The 22,224-nt window shown below is 38.8% G+C and overlaps 2 protein-coding genes across 2 annotated transcripts in view; one reads left to right on the plus strand and one right to left on the minus strand.

Annotated features, from left to right (window-relative positions):
- Positions 1 to 11,369, minus strand: part of LOC139461097 (signal peptide peptidase-like 2B) — a 28,067-nt gene extending 16,698 nt beyond the window's left edge. Inside the window, exons 1-4 of the mRNA XM_071242625.1 lie at positions 11,282 to 11,369; positions 4,043 to 4,156; positions 2,959 to 3,144; positions 1,243 to 1,329 (exon numbers count right to left, since the gene is read on the minus strand). Coding sequence (XP_071098726.1) covers positions 1,243 to 1,329; positions 2,959 to 3,144; positions 4,043 to 4,156; positions 11,282 to 11,323 — 429 coding nt within the window. The 5' untranslated portion in view covers positions 11,324 to 11,369. The remainder of the gene's footprint in view (positions 1 to 1,242; positions 1,330 to 2,958; positions 3,145 to 4,042; positions 4,157 to 11,281) is intronic.
- Positions 11,370 to 14,505: 3,136 nt separating this feature from the next.
- Positions 14,506 to 21,837, plus strand: LOC139461095 (transcription initiation factor IIA subunit 2-like). Its single transcript, XM_071242623.1, has 5 exons — positions 14,506 to 14,734; positions 16,201 to 16,305; positions 17,288 to 17,420; positions 18,763 to 18,819; positions 20,614 to 21,837. Exons 1-4 carry the CDS (start codon positions 14,663 to 14,665, stop codon positions 18,780 to 18,782), a joined length of 330 nt encoding a protein of 109 aa, XP_071098724.1. The 5' UTR covers positions 14,506 to 14,662; the 3' UTR covers positions 18,783 to 18,819; positions 20,614 to 21,837.
- The last annotated feature ends 387 nt before the right edge of the window (positions 21,838 to 22,224 follow it).

Here is a 22,224-nt window from a genome sequence, read left to right on the forward strand (position 1 = left end):
AATTATCCAGGGTATTATGTCTTCATGCCATAATCATACATTCCCTCAACCCATTCAGCACCAATACTTGGGATAATCAAGGACGGGGCATATATCTTTTTCCAGAATACCAGTGATAAATGTTCTTTACACTAATCTGGACAAACATGTAAAATGAGTGAGTGAGTGACTATGGTTTTACGCCGCTTTTAGCAACATTCCAGCAATATCACGGAGGGGGACACCAGAAATGGGTTTCACACATTGTACCCATGTCGGGAATCGATCCTGTGTCTTCGGCATGACGAGCATACGCTTTAACCACTAAGCTACCCGACCGCCCCTAACATGTAAAATGAACACACTACAGTAAACTATGTTTATAGCGAACTCCCTTGCAATGAACTGACACATATAACAAACTGTTTTGGGGTCCCGTCCATTTGCTGTATATATGCTGTATATATGCTTATAACGAACTACAGATATAACAAATTAAAATTAGTGGTCCCTTTGAGTTCGTTATAACTGTAGTTTACTGTAGTTTAACCATTCTAAAAGCACACCTGGGAATACAGGAATTGAATGGGATCTTATCAGTTGGGGAAAATATGGGAAAGGTGAGGTGAGTTGAAATGGAATTCACAATCTCGTTCCAGATTATTGCACTCACATAGCTTATATGCATGGATGGAACAGGAAGAAGTTTAATTCTCTAAGGTCCTATTGGAGTGAGTGAGTGAGTTGGGTTCAACACCTCTTTTAACAGTATTCTAGTAATATCACGGCGTGTCAGCTTAATGTGGGAGGAAAGCCCGAAGTGATGCAGGTCTCAGACGTTTACCACTTCGGTGAAACCCACGAGCACGGGTATGGTGCGACAAACCTAGAAACATAATCAGGGCAAACCGGGATTCGAACCCACAATCATAGGTTTCTGGCGCGCCTAAGGGACGCAACTCTGCACAACGAATCGCGGCGCCTTAGACGACTGGGCCACCCGCGCCCTCCATATAACTGGAACATTGCTGAGTGCGGCGTTAAACAACAAACCAACTTTTCGCTTTACCTCAACCCGCCATACCATATATCGGTATTAGTCGGCTCGACCGATGGGATAATAGAAACATAATCGGGGCGAACCGGGATTCGAACCCACAATCATAGGTTTCTGGCGTGCCCAAGGGACGCAACTCTGCACAGCGTGATGAGCTGAGTGCATGTTGGACCAGAGGGAAGTATTCTGCCTTGATTCAAACTCACCTCCATACTGCGGTTGTCCTTCAACATGATTGAGCCAACAACGATGTTGATGCTCTGGTATTCACTTGCATTTCCTCCTGGTATAAACTGTAAATCAACCAAAGACATATTTGTAACATGCATTAGCATCTTGTATCATGGTGATCATCTTGTACCATGGTCTCCATCTTGTACCATGGTGACCATCTTGTATCATGGTCTCCATCTTGTATCATGGTAACCATCTTGTATCATGGTCTCCATTTTGTATCGTGGTAACCATCTTTTATCATGGTAACCATCTTGTATCATGGTGACCATTTGTACCATGGTGACCATCTTGTATCATGGTGACCATCTTTTATTAAGCTGACCACCTTGTACCATGGTGACCATCTTGTACCATGGTCTCCATCTTGTATCATGGTGACCATCTTGTATCATGGTGACCATCTTGTATCATGGTAACCATCTTGTATCATGGTGACCATCTTGTATCATGATTTCAATCTTGTATCATGGTCTCCACCTTGTATCATGGTCTCCATCTTGTAACATGGTAACCATCTTGTATCATGGTGATCATCTTGTATCATGGTGATCATCTTGTATCATGGTGACCATCTTGTATCATGGTGACCATCTTGTATCATGGTGATCATCTTGTAACATGGTGATCATCTTGTAACATGGTAACCATCTTGTATCATGGTGACCATCTTGTAACATGGTAACCATCTTGTATCATGGTGACCATCTTGTATCATGGTGACCATCTTGTATCATGGTGACCATCTTGTATCATGGTGACCATCTTGTATCATGGTAACCATCTTGTATCATGGTGACCATCTTGTATCATGGTGACCATCTTGTATCATGATTTCCATCTTGTATCATGATTTCCATCTTGTACCATGGTCTCCATCCTGTATCATGGTCTCCATCTTGTATCAAGGTGACCATCTTGTATCATGGTCTCCACCTTGTATCATGGTGACCATCCTGTATCATGGTGACCATCTTGTATCATGGTCTCCATCTTGTATCATGGTCTCCATCTTGTAACATGGTGATCATCTTGTATCATGGTGACCATCTTGTAACATGGTCTCCATCTTGTAACATGGTGATCATCTTGTATCATGGTGACCATCTTGTAACATGGTCTCCATCTTGTAACATGGTGATCATCTTGTATCATGGTGACCATCTTGTAACATGGTCTCCATCTTGTATCATGGTGATCATCTTGTATCATGGTGACCATCTTGTACCATGGTGACTATCTGGCTTAATTGCAAAATAGTCACAATCCTAGCTAGTTTTATGTGGTGCACTTACAAAAAATACAAATGAACAAAGACTATTTTCGGGCAAATATTCTCACCAGCTGGGTATCAGGTTTGTTTGGCACAAACAATATGGCCACCGCCTGGTGTTTCTGAGCTGAAGTTGCCTTCTCCACAAATAAGCATTCTCCTCTCGCCACTGTCACCACCTTGCCCTTCACATCAATTGTCTTTTATTAAGCTGACCACCTTGTACCATGGTGACCATCTTGTATCATGGTGACTATCTTGTATCATGGTGATCATCTTGCATCATGGTGACCATCTTGTACCATGGTGACTATCTGGCTTAATTGCAAAATAGTCACAATCCTAGCTAGTTTTATGTGGTGCACTTACAAAAAATACAAATGAACAAAGACTATTTTCGGGCAAATATTCTCACCAGCTGGGTATCAGGTTTGTTTGGCACAAACAATATGGCCACCGCCTGGTGTTTCTGAGCTGAAGTTGCCTTCTCCACAAATAAGCATTCTCCTCTCGCCACTGTCACCACCTTGCCCTTCACATCAATTGTCCAATCAGATTCGTTGCAGCCGTTTGATCCAAGATGTACAAGCTGATGGTTTTCCTGTAGCAGAGAAAGCATTTAAGACATATACCATAGAATTGAGAGTTTTACATATCATAACTCACTAGATTATAATTTCACTAGCCAATTAGGAACCAAAGTAGCCACGGGCTACAGGCCATCAGACAGGAGCCAACTTCCCACACTGGCTCAGTGCTGTTCTACTATTGGGTTTCTTGATCTTTTCATGTGTATTGGTACCAAGCAACTCCGGATTAATTAGGTCATGGCGATTTATTGAGCATATTGTACACAGATATGCAGCACATTTGGAATTAAAATTCTTTGAAGTTATGAGCGGGTGAGTGAGTTGGGTTTAACTCTGCTTTTTAACAGTATTCCAGTCATAAAACAGCAGGTCAGCTTGTTGTGGGAAGGCAGCCCAAAGTTATACAGCAAAGTCTGAGATGTTTACCACTTCAGTGAAACCCACGAGCACGGGTATGGTGCTGACAAACCTAGAAACATAATCGGGGTGAACCGGGATTCGACCCACAATCATAGGTTTCTGGTGTGCCCAAGGGACGCAACTCTGCACAGTAAATTGCGGCGCCTTAAACGACCGGGTACACGTGGCCCCAGAATAAACTTGAAAGACAATGTGTGATAAGAGCTCTTCAATTATTAAAACATAAAACCTGTTAACAGTAAAAATCAATCAAACTCAATATACATAACGACTAACTCATATAACCATTTTGAAAGCCACATGGTTTTTTTCAAATTTGTAACAGAGAAAAATATTTATCAACAACAAGAAAAGTTTTAATGCATAGTAAAATACCAAGAAGATTTCTGGGCAGTGAATGACCTATCCACCATTTTTCAACCAATCAGATTGTGACACGCTTTCCTTTCAGTTGTACACATTGTCATATTTCTTCTCTACTGTACTCACAGTTTGGTTGAGTGATGGAGGAATTGTCTTGAAGTCTTTATTGTAAGCAAAGCAGTAATTTGATGATGCTCCACTTGCTGCCTGAACTTTCAGGACACCATACTCCCCCAGCACCTGCATCATAAAAGCAACAGGAAATAGTATCCAGGGTATGAATCCCTTGTATTTTAGTGCTGCTGGCACTGCTAAAATGATAATGACATGGTTAAAATCAAATTCCTTATTTCAGTGGATCGATCAAACTTATCTTTCACACTTTATTTTGTTTGTTTGTTGTTTGACGCCGCACTCAGCAATATTCCAGCTGTATGATGGCGGTCTGTAAAATAATCGAGTCAAGAAGTCAACATCAGCCAATTAGAAAGCAGCTTTCTCGAGCTCTGCGTCACTCGTTTCAACCTGGCGACTTCCATTTCAAACTACGCTTGAAAAATATGTTGACACAGCTCTCGATTAAAGTCTAGAAAACAGAACAAAAGAACATTCGGGAATGTCTAATATATGGTTGCGATTGTATGGCAGGGCATCCCACGTACTGTGCAACACCTCCTCCATTCAAATGTTTATTCCACAGTAGTGAGAGATAGACAATAATTTTGAAGAAATCAGTCTTACGGGACGTAACTGTCGTTTGGAATACCCCGTGTTAACGTTTTCAAGGTTGCATGATTAGAAAACACATTCCGACTGTCACTTTCATGATCTGCTAAACGACGCTTTGATTGGTCGGATGAAAGGTCGTTCTGACGTGACACCTAATGGGATGTCCTCAGATCTTGGTTTAGCCATAGCGAGAACTATCCCACCCAATCCCATTAGTCGCCTCTAACGTCCAGCATAGTATCTTCTTATGGCAAACATGTGTTGCTGAAGACCTATTCTCTACCTGGATCTTCATGGTCTGCCGCACTTTAATTCAATAAGCACACCTGACCTAAACACTGAAAAAACCTGCACTCTCACATAATGAGTACGTGTTGAAGACTTAGCTAATCCATACCGTTCTTCACGACTAATCCTGAGGCACATAGAGAGAATCTCACCCTCGTGTCTTTTGATATCAAATATGTCAACACTCGTTGATAAAAATGGAAAAACATCGACCCTTGCCAAGGAGTTTTCCACTTTTATCAACGAGTGTTGATATATTTCATATCAAAAGACACAAGGTTGAGATTCTATTTATCATCCAACATCAATCTTCCAACTTTTTCAGTTTGTAGACAGTAATAAGGAGTGTCTTAGTGTAAAAAGTACTGCTGACAGCTTCAGTAGCAGAGCTGTTACTGATGTCATTTGTTTGTGACGTCATGGTTACCAATGACGTCACAATGGTCTTCATTTTGATGCAGTTTCATTGTAGCGATATCTACAATGTAGATACGCTTGATCTCACCCTAGCGATATCTCCCATGGGAGACAGTTTAGGATGATAAATAGGATTGTAATGGGTGTTTGATTGGCAAGGGTGCCCAACTGTCAGGATCATGAAGATGCATTTGATCAGAAAAGGCACATGACCCAAAAGATGAAGAAGGTGTAGGCAACACTGCAGTTTACTTGACACAGCTTGTAGGCTAATTGGCTCTTGCTTCACTGATCTCATGTGCTTTCAGATCCTTAGGATTAGTTATTAGCTATAAGGGTATGTTAACCTCCAACCCTGTCTTTAACCTTTGGATCCCCTTTTCTTTTAAGAAAAACCCCTACAATCATAGGGGTTAGATACCCCTTTCCGATCAAAGACCCCTTTTCGCTCCTTAGTTAGTTGTGTTTGTTTGTTTGTTTGTTGTTTAACGCCGCACTCAGCAATATTCCAGCTATATGACGGCGGTCTGTAAATAATCGAGTCTGGACCAGACAATGAAGTGATTGATATCATGAGCATCGATCCACGCAATTGGGACTGATGACATGCATCAAACAAGTCAGAGAGCCTGACCACCTGATCCCGTTAGTCGCCTTTTACGACAAGCATAGTCGCCTTTACGGCAAGCATGGGTTGCTGAAGACCTACTCTACCCCTAAATCTTCATGGGTCTAGGGTTAGTTGTGAGGTAGGGTATGCGTTAGCTATCACCTTTAACAAATAAATCAGATGTAATCTGATGAAAATCTGTTGTTGCTGAGAATTGAACTGTGCATGAATGAAAGGTGTGACATCACATTCAGAAATTATTTCATGGATGATTTAAAAACACGCAAAGCCGTCAATATCCTCATTAGACAAGCTGGGCTTCAAGCTGGAAACGCTAGTTGGATTCTTCGTGAACTGAAGTCCAAAAATAAGGACGCGCTACTGCAGTGTTCCCAAGGGTTGCTTGATCAGATAGGGGATCCATGGGTTAAGGAAAGAGTCTGGCCAACTTGTCGGGGTAACCTACATTACATCTTCCTGAGGCAAGTGTGTCCACTAGCCTATATTAAAGCATAGTTTCTATCCTTGCCACATTAAGACCACTTTTTCCGACTCGACCCTGGTGCCACCTCGCGTAGATCACGATATGTGCACCTTGTAATGAAATGTGATATCCAATCAGATCGCTGTTCTTATCTCGTGTAGCTTCACAGAGATGGCGAATACCATAGGCAACAATCTAGTCGATCAGATAATGAAAACATTCACTATTTCATCCCTGACACAAAGACAGGCAATCGTTCTAAGGGTTTAAAGAGGAAAAAATATATTTGTGTCAACAAAGACAGGCATCGTTAACCCTCTTGGTGCCACGGGACCATATATGGTCCCTCACTTTTCACACCCGCATAGTGCCAGGGGACCATATATGGTCCTGAGAATATGCCCTTTTTAAACTGTGAATTTTGATATTTAACACTGAGTGCGCAAAGTCAAAACTATAACCATCATCACCCAAATCATCTTAGCTTTAACATCGTGTAACTCATACTTTATACAATGCTACGGATTGCGAAATATGGCGAGATTAGTAAAGTGGCTACCACTCTTCTCAGCCTTTTTCTGCCATGTTTGAACACCAAGCGAATGTCGGCGAATTTTGATTATGCACCCATGTCACATACACGTAAATATTTTCAGACAAAATCCTTGTTCATAAGAAAAAATATGACCTGTGTGGTCAGAAAGACATATTTTTCCCAACTGTATACTTATTCACGTAAATACAATTCTGTTCACTCCTTATGAACAAGTTTTTTTACACGTTTTGTAAATTTTTATCGACTATCGGTAATGGCGGAATGGTCGGTACACATGAGAAAACGACAGTGTATATTTCCATTACATTTATGACGTACATTGAATGAATTTATAACCATCATCACCCTAATCATCTCAACTTTAATATCGTGTAACGCATATTTTATGAAGTGCTACGGATTGCGAAATATGGCGAGATTAGTAATGTGGTTACTGCGCTTCTCGATCTTTTTCTGCCATGTTGAACTTCATGCGAATGAAGGCAATGTTTATTATGCACCCATGTCACATACACGTAACTATTATTATATCTCACAGCCAATTTGAAAAAGAAATCTGATCGGACTGATCAGAAAGATTTACTTGTCCCCACTGTACAGTTATTGGCGTAAGAGTACTAACGTTTAGACGGCCACGAAAGTTTTTTGTTCAAGTATTGCATATGTTTATCGACTGTGTGTCATGGCGATTTAGCACGGCGCTGCATACTAACCGACAGTGCAGATTGTCTTTTTGTTTATGATGCTGAATTACAGAAAATATTCAAACCAAAGATATGGAAAGATAGCTATAATCGTTAATATTAAGTTGGTATTGTGTATATTTATGGGCAGGAGGTTCATGATCAAAACCTAAACATTGAATGGCCAAGCCCGAAGTGATCGACAGGGCATGTTCGCCTCTTGTTTACCGGTTGTCCTACATACTCGCCCGTTCAGACAAATAACTGCTACTTTTTTTCATATGAAATGACTAAGAGTCATGTGTGATTGCTCAAACTACCTGACCGTGTGAGTGACTTGCCCTAACTGTTTCAAATTTTGTCGCAAATGGAGATTTCAAAAGTGTGGCCACGACATCTAACGTGAGTCGACGCCATTTTGTAAACAAATTGTGTCAAGGTCGGTTCCACATGTGGTAACTCGGGCCCCGTTTCTGTCGATGGTACACGCGATACAAACATAATGCAACTACTGAAAACATCAACATAACTTCGACAATGATGACATCAATACCTTTTTGTATTTGGATTAACCGCTTATGGATACGCTGTGCTTTTAAGTTCAATTTCGATTTGTTTTTCCTTTCATTGAAACTGTGATAATGGCGGTGTGATTGGTTTGCTGAAATAGTGTTTTCCATGAGTCTAATGTACATGGTACATGCTGTGATTGTAGAAGATAATTGATAACCAATTGTGTATGCATATATATCATCAAATACACATTACTAATCTCTTCAGAAAATGGAATTATATATTATAGCTTGTTTTCAAACATTCTGCTATGGATATTAGATAAAAAAATAATATTAGATTTACAAATTATTTATGTACACTGTACTCTCGATTAATGTATGATAATCTATTGCAAGTCTTCAACTCTTATTTGATATGTCATCTGAAATGTCAGCAATGAGTACAATTAATTTTATTTCGTTACAATCTGCAATTTTATTCAAATAGGCTTTTAGACGGTCGGTGATTTCCCGCCGCTGTGAATTTGTTGTCTGGACAGGTGCGCATGATTTGACCTCGCGTGTTGTGACGTGGATGACGTCACTTGAAACAGCTGATCTAATGTTGTGGTAGTATAATGGATACACGTGGTTTCATTTTCCAAATAAAAATATTCTCTTTGACTGAACTAGAAAGCATATCTAGTACATCCCGATTGGAAAATGTCTACGGCGACCGACGAGTGAATGAGACCGCTTATCATTTGACTAACAGTGTTAGAATATTTGGCGGAGTTTTCTAATTTTGGTATGTTGACATGTGCTTTTCATATCTGTTTGAAGGCTTGATATTCCAAAAATATAATGTGCATTTAGTTGAGTACAGTGAAAAAGCTGTCAAAATGGATCCAATATTAAACAACCTAGATTTTTAACATTTTAGGTTCATCTATTGGAATCTCGAATGGTTCAATTTATAACATATAAACAGTAAAAGTAATTAGATCTTCTCACAATATATAGATAATCAAATTCTAAAAAGACAAACAGTTTTTAGTGTAAATGTGACTTCTTTTTTATGTTTTATATAGTTATATGTATGTCTTTTTTCATTCTGCATTATCTAAATTACCAAATACTTCGACCAGTGACATATAGTAGTAATTAGATTCTACTTTTTTTTTTATCCTAGGTATAAAATAGATTTTCTTTTTAAATAGATATTTGTCTAAGAGCAAAATCAATATATTCTTGTGGGTTTTTTTCACCATTTTAATTTGTATATCTTCCCTCCAAGCTGTTGTTTAGCTAGGCCAAAATTAAGTAAAAAAGGAAAGACATAATAAACCATTTTTACGTAAGATTTTGCTGGTTAATTTTTCGGAGTTCAATACCAAGAATATATTTTTCCTTTAATGACAAATAATTCCATTACTTTCATTGACCTACGATAATTATCTATTTCAAACTTTTCCTTCAGTAGAAGGGGATGGAATGGGAAACTAGTGGAAATAAACTATCACGTATGTCCTTTAATGTACATGTACATACCTAGCAAGGTGTAAATACACTTCTAAAGTGGTATTTATAAATCAAATGAATAAATGAAAGAAAAAGTGGTATTTCATGGACTGGCCATACAAGTATATTTTGAGCAAAGATCTAAGTTAGGCAGCCAAGTGCGAAATACGAGCTGATACGAGGATGTATGTTTTCTGGTGGTCATAGTGAAACAATGACATATGGCGCCCGAGTTGCGAGTGATCGAAAATAGGTTTGTTGAATAGATTTGCTGCCCATGAAAACGTTTCAACAATTTTGATTGAATCTACATGTACTTACTCTTGGGTGGTATTACGTTAGTATAATCTTGTTAATTATTAAGAAATAACAATGATGCCCGATATTGAGCGATGTCAATTTGAGTATTGTTAGGGCTGTTTAGCGATTTTTCACATTTTGTCCTTTGAAAATGTACGATGTCAATTACCCGGAAGTTGTTTTTATCACTTATAAAAGAGCACGGTCATTGAAACATACATGGACGTAACCGGGATTTCTTCACAATATACATTCCAAACTGTCATTCGTTTTGTGACATAATCTTTGAAACAGTCTGCGTATGAATTAATCACGACCACTTCCGTCAATTTTGTTTTGACGTCAAAAACACGCACAATTTCATCGGGGTTTTTTATCGGTAAATATAACTCACGGAAAATTCTCAGTGAATGTGTACTTCAACATAAATATCATATGTCTATCACTGTTAGGACATGTACTTGCCAATGATATGAATTATTGGTCATTTAGATTTCAAACAAGGGCGCTTACTTGACTTTGCTTGCCATATTCGGGTGCGTCCATATTACAATTAATATGGAAAATTAGGAAACTTGTAATACCAGCACATTTATCGATGGCTGGGCAGTTCATAGATCTTTTGGATTTGGTGACTTTAGATACTGTTGGAAAGACAATCAACTCGAGTTGCATGTTATACAATTTAGTTACATTGTGTGAAGAAATAAAGACGTTGCAACACTTTTGATACAATGTATACGTTTTTGTAACCGCGACGTCAGCACAGTGCGGCACTGAGCGGTTTGCAGGCTGACTGACGTCCAGGCACCATGAGGGTTAAATCACTTTCATTGAAGGTGTACGAGTTGATTTTGTGAAACATTCTCTGATTGCAATCATATTTACCACAGGAAAGTGTGCTGGTTGTGGCAAGGGTGGAAACAATTAAGACTTGATAAAAATGCTGGTGGACTCTCTTGCCTCGGGAAGATGCTTACGCTAATCCTAATACAACTGATCTAAGATAACCACTACTGGGGCCAGTTAGCGCTATAAGCTACGCCCGGTAAACTCTAATCTTCCTCCATGTCATTCATCAACAGTTAGGTTGCCTTTTTGTTGTTATCGATCATTTAATATAAGGCAATATATAATGATTAATAAATGAAAAGTCAGTGAACGAAAACTGAACGTTCCCGATGCTCAATTTTGTATCCGTGTCATCGACCTAAGGAAAGAGCCTTATTTACAAAACATGTTTGTAAGATTATCAGTTGTACGTGAACATCATTGTGTCTCACCTGGGACAAGCCAACTACTATGACAAATAACTTAATCAACATTGCTGTGGCAATATACTCTTCCTCTTCAAAACATTGTAACCTCCATGTTTGAGTTAAAAAGGGGAGGCAACTCACAAAAAGAGGGGCGTCAGCAGAAAAGAAATGATGAAAAGTTTTACTGCCCTTTCTAGCAGTTTCAGGGTAAATTTATTTATTTATTTATTTATTTATTTATTTATTTATTTATTTATTTATTTATTTTATATTTATTTATTTATTTATTTTATATTTATTTATTTATTTATTTATTTATTTATAAGACATCCCTGGTGCTACATCAATGAGTACATGTTTGGTACTCAATTAATGGTCATTACGTCTAAAATAAAACTATTTATTATAAGTCAGACAGACAGACGCTGGTAAAGATCAGCGTTAGAATTGATCCTCAGCAACCCATTTTTTTCGAAAGCGGTGACATGGCAGTATTTAACTTTTCGACGGGGTATCTCTTTTCCCCAACTTGATTCAAATAAAACTTGTTTTCTATGGAAAGACAATTGCTGAGTGTGGCGTCAAACAACTAACAAACCTACTCTATGCAAGTCAGGTGACAATCATGTAACGGAGAAAGTCTCTTGTTGACTTCATGACACCTTCTTCTCACTGAAACAGCCAGTCTAATACAACATGCCCGAAGTATCGTTTGACTTTGACTTAGGTTGTTAATGCGATGATATTGTCGACAGTCGTCACACAGGTTATGTAGTACAACAAGATGTTTCACACGTATATTCTGATAACACGATTGTTCTTTTTCGTATAACTGCATGGGGATGTATGTCATTTCCAATAAAGTTAAAATTTGTGTCAATGGCGTGCGTGCGTGCGTGCGCGAGCGAGTGAGTGAGTGAGTGAGTGAGTGAGTGAGTGAGTGAGTGAGTTTTAACGCAGCTTTGAATCGCATCTCAGTTATATCCCCACGTGTCAGCTGGACATAGGAAGAAACATTAAAGCAGAAGTGATGCAGGTCTTCTTGTGAAACACCTATACAGCGACAGTGCTTACAAACTTAGAATCATAATCAAGGGGGCGGATTTAGAACTCACGATCACGAGTGTCTTGCGCGTCTAAGGGACGCGACTCTGCACAGCAAATTGCGGCACCTCAGAACACTGGGCTCCCGAACCCCCGGTAGATAATTCAAAGAAACACGAGATTACATCAAACAGTTTGAAGTGAAATGAAGTTTAACGTAGCGTCCAGGATTATTGCACTTGTATAACGCCGTGGTAGCACGTGTGTGTGTGTGTGTGTGTGTGTGTGTGTGTGTGTGTTTGTGTTTGTGTACCAGTCCGGATTAATGCCTATTTATAGTGCTAGCCCACTGAGATACCATGAATAACATGATTATCCCACTCAGACACAGTATAATGACTCCGAGCCGACCAGTCCTTGTTTTGGCCCTGTAATGCCGAGCGCCAGACAGGGTAACAACAAGTACCATCTTTTAACGTCTTTTGGTATGGGGATCGAATCTCGGACCTCCCTCTACCACGAAACCACGGAAGTGGTCTGGACAGTTTGAATATTGTCGCTTGGGTTTGCTCGCATTGCCGTTTATTTTGTTACAGTTGTAATGATGTATACTTGTTCGGGGATTGTGTGATTGTGGTAGTCTGTCTTACAGACCCTGATACATTTATATCAACTACAGCCCATGCAAGTCTATAATGTTTGGCAAGTCTAGATTACTGCAGTATCAGGCTGAAAATGAAGAGAATCACTGGGCTCCCTTTTTATTAGATTTTTATTTTCTGTATGATATGTTCATTTCAGAGACTATATGTTAGTCTATGATTGTGGCTCAAAGGAATCCTTATTTCTGCGGGGGCACGGGTGGCCCAGTCGTCTAAGGCGCCGCAAGTCGCTGTGCAGAGTTGCGTCCCCTGGGCACGTCAGAAATCTATGATGGTGGGTTCGAATCCCGGTTCGCCCCGATTATGGTTCTAGGTTTGTCAGCACCGTACCCGTGCTCGTGGGTTTCACCGAAGTGAAAACATCTGAGACCTGTATCACTTCGGGCTTTCCCGAGTGAATCATTTTTGCAAGTTCCGAACATTGGCGAGGAACTTTCAACATGTAGTCATGAGAAACATGTGTCACCAACCATGACATATGGGACCTTATGGGTGAAAAATCACATTTTGACTTCTCATTACATTTTAAAGCTACGGGATCTTAGGAACACAAAAATACAATTCACAAGCTTCAATTCATATTTATTACCGAGATACGTGACATCAAACATTTGCACTAATTTTCTGCAAAGGTCCATTTTCAGACTTATAACTGCGAATGTAATAACTACTGTTTTCAGAAATAATGTCGGATAAACTGAAAGTAGACATTATTGAAATGTTTTGAAATGATGTTTTTTTAGTACATTACGAATTATCGAGAGTAGAATCGAAATTGTTTTTACAGTTCGCACACATGGTGATTTTCTTTATGACGTCACAGCACAATATTGTATACTAGTACCCATAAGGTCACTTTTCTCCTTGTGGGTCACATATAATCGGAATTTCAGTGTTGCGAGTAGGTTATGCGCTGTATTACCCGTTTGAGAAATTATTTAAAATGTGGGTTTTCTGATTTTCAGCTCAGTTACTCTGTTATTGGAACGACGTCACATGAAATGATTATGACGTCATGAACAATGGGCTACGTCATCTTCAATTATTTGCGACAATGGGTTCATATCACGTCCGGTTGGGCCTCTTTGCAAACAATGAAAATAATAGAACAATTAACTGTTTGCTGAAAAGACAATTACTGAAAATGTTGTCACCATCCATTGTTTGTGGGGAGTATGTATTGAGAATATAGAATGTCTTTTGATATGAAAAATATATTGTCATCCAACACTTTAGCACAAGCTGCATCGAAACATTCACGTCTACCTTTCCTTACGCAACATTTAACAGTATATATTATTTGTACAAAATAACATTCCACGCACACATTTGTCCATCATTTCATTTTTTCATTGATACTAAGATTGTGTAAGAAACTCGACACAGCTCCGGTATCAACCTGTTAAAAAAATAAACATATTTTTACAACAGATGCCCCTTGCATTCAGGAAATCCTATGATATTCGTATGGGGAATATTATCAGGGAAGTCTCCAAACATTGATTTCCTTTTCCCTTACTGTATCAAAAGGCGCGCAGCGTGAGTAGCACGCGCTGTCAATGAGCTTTCGCACACCTGCATTTCCGGTTACAACAAGGTTTCTGACAGAGCATTTTCAAAGCCAGCGCTGATCCATTGTTGCATTGCAAGACTTTTAGACCGTTGATTCATACATCAATTGATTGTACATGGTATAAGTATGAGTTACCAGCTGTACAGAAACACAACCCTCGGGCACACGCTGCAGGAGAGTCTTGATGAGCTGATACAGGTAAAACTATTCGCGGTGGTCCAATTCCTTTCGTCTTCGTCCACGTTTGTTAGATTCACTAACCCTAGTAACGTAACAATGACTGTTTAAAAATTGGCTAATACACGGGAAATTAATGTTACGAATGTAAAGAAGTCAGTGTTTCGACCGGAGAGGCTGATAGACTGAATAAACAGAAGATGAACAGCTGGTTATATACATGTGTCGACCACTGAACCGTTTACAGGCACCAGTGATTTACGATTGATGTAAAACATACGAATTCAGGCGCAGTATCCATATTTTCCTAGAGACTTGATGAAAATTATACAGATTTTCTTCAGATTACATTGATTAATTCTTTAAAAGAGATAGCTAACCCACACGCAACCGCACAACCAACCCACACCCAACAGCACAACCATCCCATACGATCATAAAAGGGTGCTTTACCCAAAGGATCGCGAAGTGTTTAATCAGAAAGAGCTACCAAACCCTAATACTTGTAAAGGGGTGCTAATATAATTAATATGGAATTGGGATCCAAGGACTAAGGATAGAGTTGGTGATAACCTGCCCTAACCCCAATACAACTAACACTAATGATCAAAGAGGCACCAGAAAGACTCATTCGGCATCTTGAGCCAATTAGTGCGATTAGCTGAAATGTTACCTAACGTTTTGTCTCATCAGTGGTAGAAACTAACATTTTTCGTCCACTAGTCCTTATAATGATAACAAGTAGCAAAAGCCTTATATACTAGTCCTTATGATACCTTAATCATTGGGCAGTTTGACGAGGACTACCGGACTAGTGCCAATTTCTAACGCTGTTCATAATTTATAGTTGCATTGTCATAATTCACATTTTGACTATGTGAGTGCCCTCTCCCTCACTCCATTAGTCACTTGTAAAAAGTCACATACTGTATTCGACCTAATAAGCGACCCGCTCTAATAAGCGCCCATGGCGATATTTGCCAATACATGTATATTGGCAAGTGAACAATCCTAATTAGCACCCCTTCCGATTAATCAATGTACACAAGACTTAAATTTGATTGTGTATAATACGCACTCGTGTGTTATATGCACCTTTAATTATAGGCAATTAAATTCTGGAAAAATATATCTGTCGTATATAAACTTTTCAGGCTGTCAGCCTAAACCACGAAAGTAACGATCTTTCAACGATTTTTCACAAAAACAATATTTTAATAAGAGCCCCCTATTTCTAATTTTGAGAGCTCCCTGGGCGCTATTTTGTAGAATACAATATTTGCAGTATTGTCTTCACAGTTTTAAAATTACGACATTGATTTATTCTTCCTATTGCTGTGTCTCAGTTGATATCTCTAGTAATTCAAATATGCTATTATTTTAAAATTCATCATCGAATCTACAACATATGATGCCAGCTCATGATTTTAACATGTCAATATTAGATATACAAGTACGTGAGCATGTTCTTGTTCTTGTTCTTGCAGTGTGGTCAGATATCGCCAGGCCTAGCTCTCAAGGTCTTGCTACAGTTTGACAAAGCCATCAATAATGCTCTTGCTAACAGAGTCAAGTCAAAGATATCCTTCTCGGTAAGTAATCATGGTGGGATTGTGGATCGGGATTGTTTTACTTCTTACAAGTATTGATCACAATCTCACACTGACTTAAGAGTATCTATTCTTACCTTAAGTGTTATCTTCAATAAATGTTACACCAAACACTCATTACTAGTAAAAATGAGTAGTGAAAACATAAATATTTTCATCCATTGTGCCATACTTGACACCGCCTGCTGTAAATCATTAGTATGCCAGGTATTTGGCCATCCTGTGTATGAAAAAGATGACTTACGCACCACAGATAAGAGCACGTGCAAGTATTGTGATACATATTTGATCGTGAGCTAGAAATCATGATATATATCGAATCACACAGTTTGTGTATAGTCCCAGAAAGTAATCAGTTTGAACCAGCCCCAGACCGCTCTTACCTCCTTAATGAAAAACTGCATATTGGAAATATTCAGTGATTTACAGGAAGCTAGGCATCCATAGAGGCCAAATATCGGCCTCAAGTCTACAGCAAATGTTAATAAAAATTCACTTACTGGAATTAAAGATATGATATTAGAGGCATATAGCGGGAATAGGGGGTAAGGGTCAGGTGACACATGTCATTGTATCCCAGTTGCATAGATCACATACAAATTAGACCCCTGAAGGTCCGGGGTACAATAGGTCTTCAGCATCCCATGCTTGTCTTAAGAGGTGACTAACAGTATAGGGTGGTCAGGCTCGCTGACTTGGTGGATGCATTGCATTGAATCCCATTTCCGTAGATCGATGGTCATGATGTCACTGGATTGTCTGATTCAGACTCTATTATTTTGTTGTCGATCCCAATTGTGTGGATCGATGCTCATGATATTAATCATTGGATTGTGTGGTCGAGGCTCGATTATTTACAGATCGCCGTCATATAGCTGGAATATTGCTGAGTCTGGCGTTAAACAACAAACCAACAAAACTAATATTACAACCCTTGTGCTAACGATTTTTGTGTTGTTTGCAGGGCTCCCTGAACACTTACCGCTTCTGTGACAATGTATGGACATTTGTATTGAACAATGTCAAGTTCAGAGAAGGACCGGTGCAGGACATTGCCAAGGTGGACAAAGTGAAGATCGTGGCCTGTGATGGGAAAGGTAGCCTCAAGACTTGTTAACACAGGATTAGACAGTTATTCTTGTCTGTCACAGATTTATCTAGCCAATACAGAATTAGATAAATATTCTGGTACAAAGATTTATCTAGCCAAAACAAAATTAGATAAATATTCTGGTCCACAGATTTATTTAGCTAACACTAGCTTAGACAAATATTCTGGTCCAAAGAATTATCTAGCCACCACAGGTTTAGACAAATATTCGGGTCCAAAGATTTATCATTTTAACAGTCATTCTACCGTGATATTGAAGAATGCTTGATCAAAATTAAAATAAGAGGCATCTTCTCTACAGTGGGACTACATCAAATTTATCTCCTAAAAGACATTCAAGTACAAGGAATGTGGAATCCAGTCTTGTATAATATCCAGTGTCTCACCTTACCATGCTTACTATCGTGAAATGTATTATCGCGACAAGGTGTCTTGTTACTGCCTAGAATTGTAAAATAGTCTCTGGCTTACTTGGTGCAGTGCATAGAGCTTCAGCCTGGAGAAAGGAAGGTCGGTGGTTCCCGGCAGTCTCTTTCCAAAAGATATTAAATGAGGCTATTTATTGTTACCCGGCCTGGCATTCGGCATTAAGGGCATGAACAAAGAATTGTCAGCTTGGAGTCAGTATCCCGTGTCTGAGTGGAGTGTCCAACTGAGGCTTATTAAACTGTGTCATGGTAACTTAGTGGGAATTAGACCAGGCTAGTACAACAGGGGGCTAGTGGTAGAGCGTACGTCCGGAGAGTGGAAGGTCCGGGGTTCGATCCAAGGCCGCGTCATACCATGGGTAAAAGATGGTACTTGTTGTTACCCTATCTGGCGCTCGTCATTAAGGGGCTAAAACAAGGACTGGTCGGCTTGGAGTCAGTATACTGTGTCCGAGTAGGGTATTCATGTTAAACTGCGGCATGGTATCTTAGTGGGCTAGCACTATAAAATCGGCATCAGTCCGGACTAGTACGTGCATGCACGTTGCTATATAGGTGCAAAAATCATGACATTAAACCCCATTTCACCTCACCTAGTACTAGGGAAGACAGCATTTGTCAAATCCAACCAATCCGCAGTTCATTTCTAGTGGCTTTGGCAAAACAACTAGTTCCTCTAGATTTTCACTAATCTTGGCAACTGGGGTTAACAGACTAGTTGCCGTGTCTGTCTCTGTACAAGCAGCCACACATGCATTTACGTAGCTATGCCAGAGCAATAATCTCGAACACATATTTAAATCGATTTCACCTCATCTTGCCCTGGTTCTCTTTGCCGTTAATGCACAAAAGATGCAGAATTTGAATGAATGTAGTCACAAATGGTATTTATCATTTCAGGACAGGATCAGCCACATTAATACTGAAGGAATCTGGATGTGGAAAAAATTCTCATGGGTGAGTTGTTACTTGTTAGGGGTGACTATTGGCCTGGAAATCACTATTGCGATAACTATTGATATTGAAAGAAACTGTTGCGATAAATATCAATAGTTTTCAGTGTATCATTTTAGATGGATTTTAGAGTTGAATTAAAACTTGGAACTGAAGTGTCCTTTGAATGTGATAACCATAACAACAAATAAAAAGTTAAGTTTGAGATATGACTGATTTGTTTTTCCTTTACCCTAATGATTTAAGAAAAAGAAACTTCCACATTACCACATGTAAATTACTACCACTCATGATGAAAAGAAAAACAAATTTGAACAGCATTGCATGTATTTTATTGATATGGTAAATACAATCAAAACTATCGATATTCCTAACTGAAATCGATACTATTGATCGGAAACTGATTTAACAATTCATTTATTGACTTTAAGTGCTTACCAATAGCAATATATCGAGATGTTGATTGATCGTGACACCCCTACTACTTGTGAATTAGGCTTCAGCAACCCATGCTTGCAAGAGGCGACAGGATCATAAGGTCAGCCTCACTGACTTGGGTAATAAATGTTGTATCGTATCCTACGGTATTCCAATTGTGGTTTTTGATGCTTATGATGTCAATCACTGGATTTTCTAGTCCAGGCTCGATTATTTACAGACCGCCATCATATAACTGGAATATTGTTGAGTAAGGTGTTAAACAAGAAACAAACCTGTGTGTCTTAAAAATACTAAAACGTCTCTTGAACCCATGCAGTTATGTGGTAACTGCACATTTGGTTTGGTTAACACCACACACAGCAATATTCCAGTTATATGATGGCGGTCTGTAATTAATCGAGCCTGGACTAGAAAATCCAGTGATTGATGTCATGAGTATAGATCCATGCAATTTGGATAAGATGACATGCATCAACCAAGTCAGCGAACCTGACCGATCCTGTGAGTCGCCTCTTACAACAAGCATAGTGTTACAGCAAGCATTGGTTGCTGAAGACCTACTCTAACCAGGATCTTTACTGGGCGCATATTTGGAAAATAGTATGTGTATTCCCTCACAATCTCAGAAGACGAGTCTAGGCCAAAACATAATTTGGAGTTTGAAGAAGGTATGATAATGACTCTTATAATTTAAGAAATGTGGAAAACCCTTACAAATCATTATTCATTGTGAAAGCTGTCAGATGTGTTCATATAAGTGAGAACTTGACTTTTTTTCATTTGCAGGTTTTGGACTTTTAGAGTTTTTTTGAAAGCATATTTCTCATATTTGAACATGATCAAGTCTTTGACCCAAGATGAATTTGTAGAGGATGTAGGGCATTTGGACATACTGTATTTGCCGTAACAAGCATACTGGTTGCTTAGAATATTCACAAAGGAGGTTGCTTGTTAATACCGTACTCAAGTTAAATTTGTTTGTCAGATTGAGTGGTAGAGAACATAATTAGTTCAGATCTCCAGGAAACTAAGACATAAGAGTTACAAGGCAGTTACATACCCTTGGTACACTGCTATATTTTCTGTAAAAATTGTCTCTAATATGTGCAAGAAAATATGAATTGTCATGTACATTTTGGGGTTAGTACTAGGCACCTATAAAGATTATGGGCATATTTGAGATCTGAGCGCTTTATTTAAGTCGTAACATTTAAACTTGCTGCTTCTGATGGGTCAGAGTCCTTACCAATCCATATCCTTTGTTGTCATGTTGAAAATATTGCTTTCCAGGAAAATAACTTATAGTTGCTGACAAACCAAAATACTAATAACATGATCATTTTCTGTGTTTTCCAGTGTTGGTGGGGAAAAGCAGCTACAATCCATCCATACTGAAAAACATGGACGTCCAGTCGGCCATCTTGTTTGTGGCAGGAAGAAATTCTTGAATTTGAAGCCTGGGCTGTGTTTGTCCATATGCATCTTGCCTGACAACCGTGTATCATTTGTACATTGCCATGTTGAGGGGTGATGTTTTGGGATGGCTATTTAGCTTTGACGGTCTCTGTGGAAGGTATAGATATTTTCATTGCTTGTAGTTGTCATGTTTGGGTAAATGTCCTTTTCACAATTTAAGACATGTGTTTTCTCATGTTTCTTCTGATTATGTTAGCTAAAATAATGTTACTAGGTGCCAACAAATGGAGACATCTGATTGGCCAAGATTTGGGGTAATCCCTATTCTATTTTTAGTAATTCAAGTCACCATAAATTATGAGATCTTGCATGGAATCAAAATGCATTTCTGTCGAATGACAACTGCTAGGCTATGAATATGGAGGGAAAACTTAGTATTTAATAATAATTCTCATTCATTTTGTCAAAGTAACGTGTATGGATTGATTACTATAGACATGACAAATGGGATTGGGGGCTTTTTCCAAAGCCTAAGATACATCATGTAATGATTATTTGGGTGAGCGTTTTACAAACATGTACATTTTTTTCTTGTATATCATGAGATCAAATATCTATAATTAAATTAATTAAATAATTACCATATTTCTGTTTCACATATCTGAATGCTTTTCTTTGTGATTTACATCCCCCAAAACAACACCTGAAAGTAATAACGGTTGCAGTTATGATTTTCTCATAAATCAGGCATGGTGATTAACATGAAATGCATGGGCCGTCATGACACGAGTGAGAAAGGTTCATCCCGTTATTTCCCAATGTTGATCAGCTGATGTTTGATTGTGTGAGGGGCTTACATTGAAGATTCTTGTGTGGAGTTCATTCTAAAGCGCAGCATTGCTGCATTTGTAATTCTCATGCAAAAATTATCACCGTCGTACAGAAGTTATATGCATGGTTTCCAAACAAAAGAATTTAATATTATGACATTCATTTACAAGAACACATTTGTCAGTATGCTCCATTCTTATTGTGAAGATATGCGGCTGAATGGCCAGTTAAAGGCGAATTGACAAGTATTCATGGAGCTGTTTGTCTACCATTGTCTTGTACGGACAGTTTTTTTCAAAGAAAAGCAAAAGCCATTGTCTTCAATTATTTTTTTTAAGTGAACTTCCCCTTTTTAAAAAACACCCGGTTTAATTGGTACTAGCAGGCTCAAAGACATTTTCCACTACCTTGAATGAAAGCTGGTTATCAGTAACCATGGAAACAATCAAATGCAGTGAATGGTCAAACTCACATCTCAAGCATGCTTGGACAGAATAGTCAGGGTGTGACTGGGAGAAATGTTGACGAGTGCAAAATAGTAAGCTTGTCAGAGGTATTTATCACAAATACAATATATAAGATAATTACATGTACATTTCATTATTGTAAATGATGTTTCCGACATCTTTTTTTCATTCTGAGAATAAATGTTTTTTGGTGTAAATGTTTTGTTCTGTGATATGGTAAAGCTGTAGGTGGCTCAGTGGTCGGAGTCATTGC

Source organism: Haliotis cracherodii, unplaced genomic scaffold, assembly GCF_022045235.1.
Source record: "Haliotis cracherodii isolate W230 unplaced genomic scaffold, xgHalCrac1.p SCAF_14, whole genome shotgun sequence".
Taxonomy (NCBI): Eukaryota; Metazoa; Mollusca; class Gastropoda; order Lepetellida; family Haliotidae; genus Haliotis; species Haliotis cracherodii.

What these genes read in the sequence shown, in the direction of transcription:
- LOC139461095 (XM_071242623.1), top strand. Translation starts at nt 14,663, where the DNA reads ATGAGTTACCAGCTGTACAGAAACACAACCCTCGGGCACACGCTGCAG. An exon ending in AGTCAAAGATATCCTTCTCG is followed by an intron (nt 16,306 to 17,287) that starts GTAAGTAATCAT and finishes TGTTGTTTGCAG; the next exon opens with GGCTCCCTGAACACTTACCG. An exon ending in CGTGGCCTGTGATGGGAAAG is followed by an intron (nt 17,421 to 18,762) that starts GTAGCCTCAAGA and finishes TTATCATTTCAG; the next exon opens with GACAGGATCAGCCACATTAA.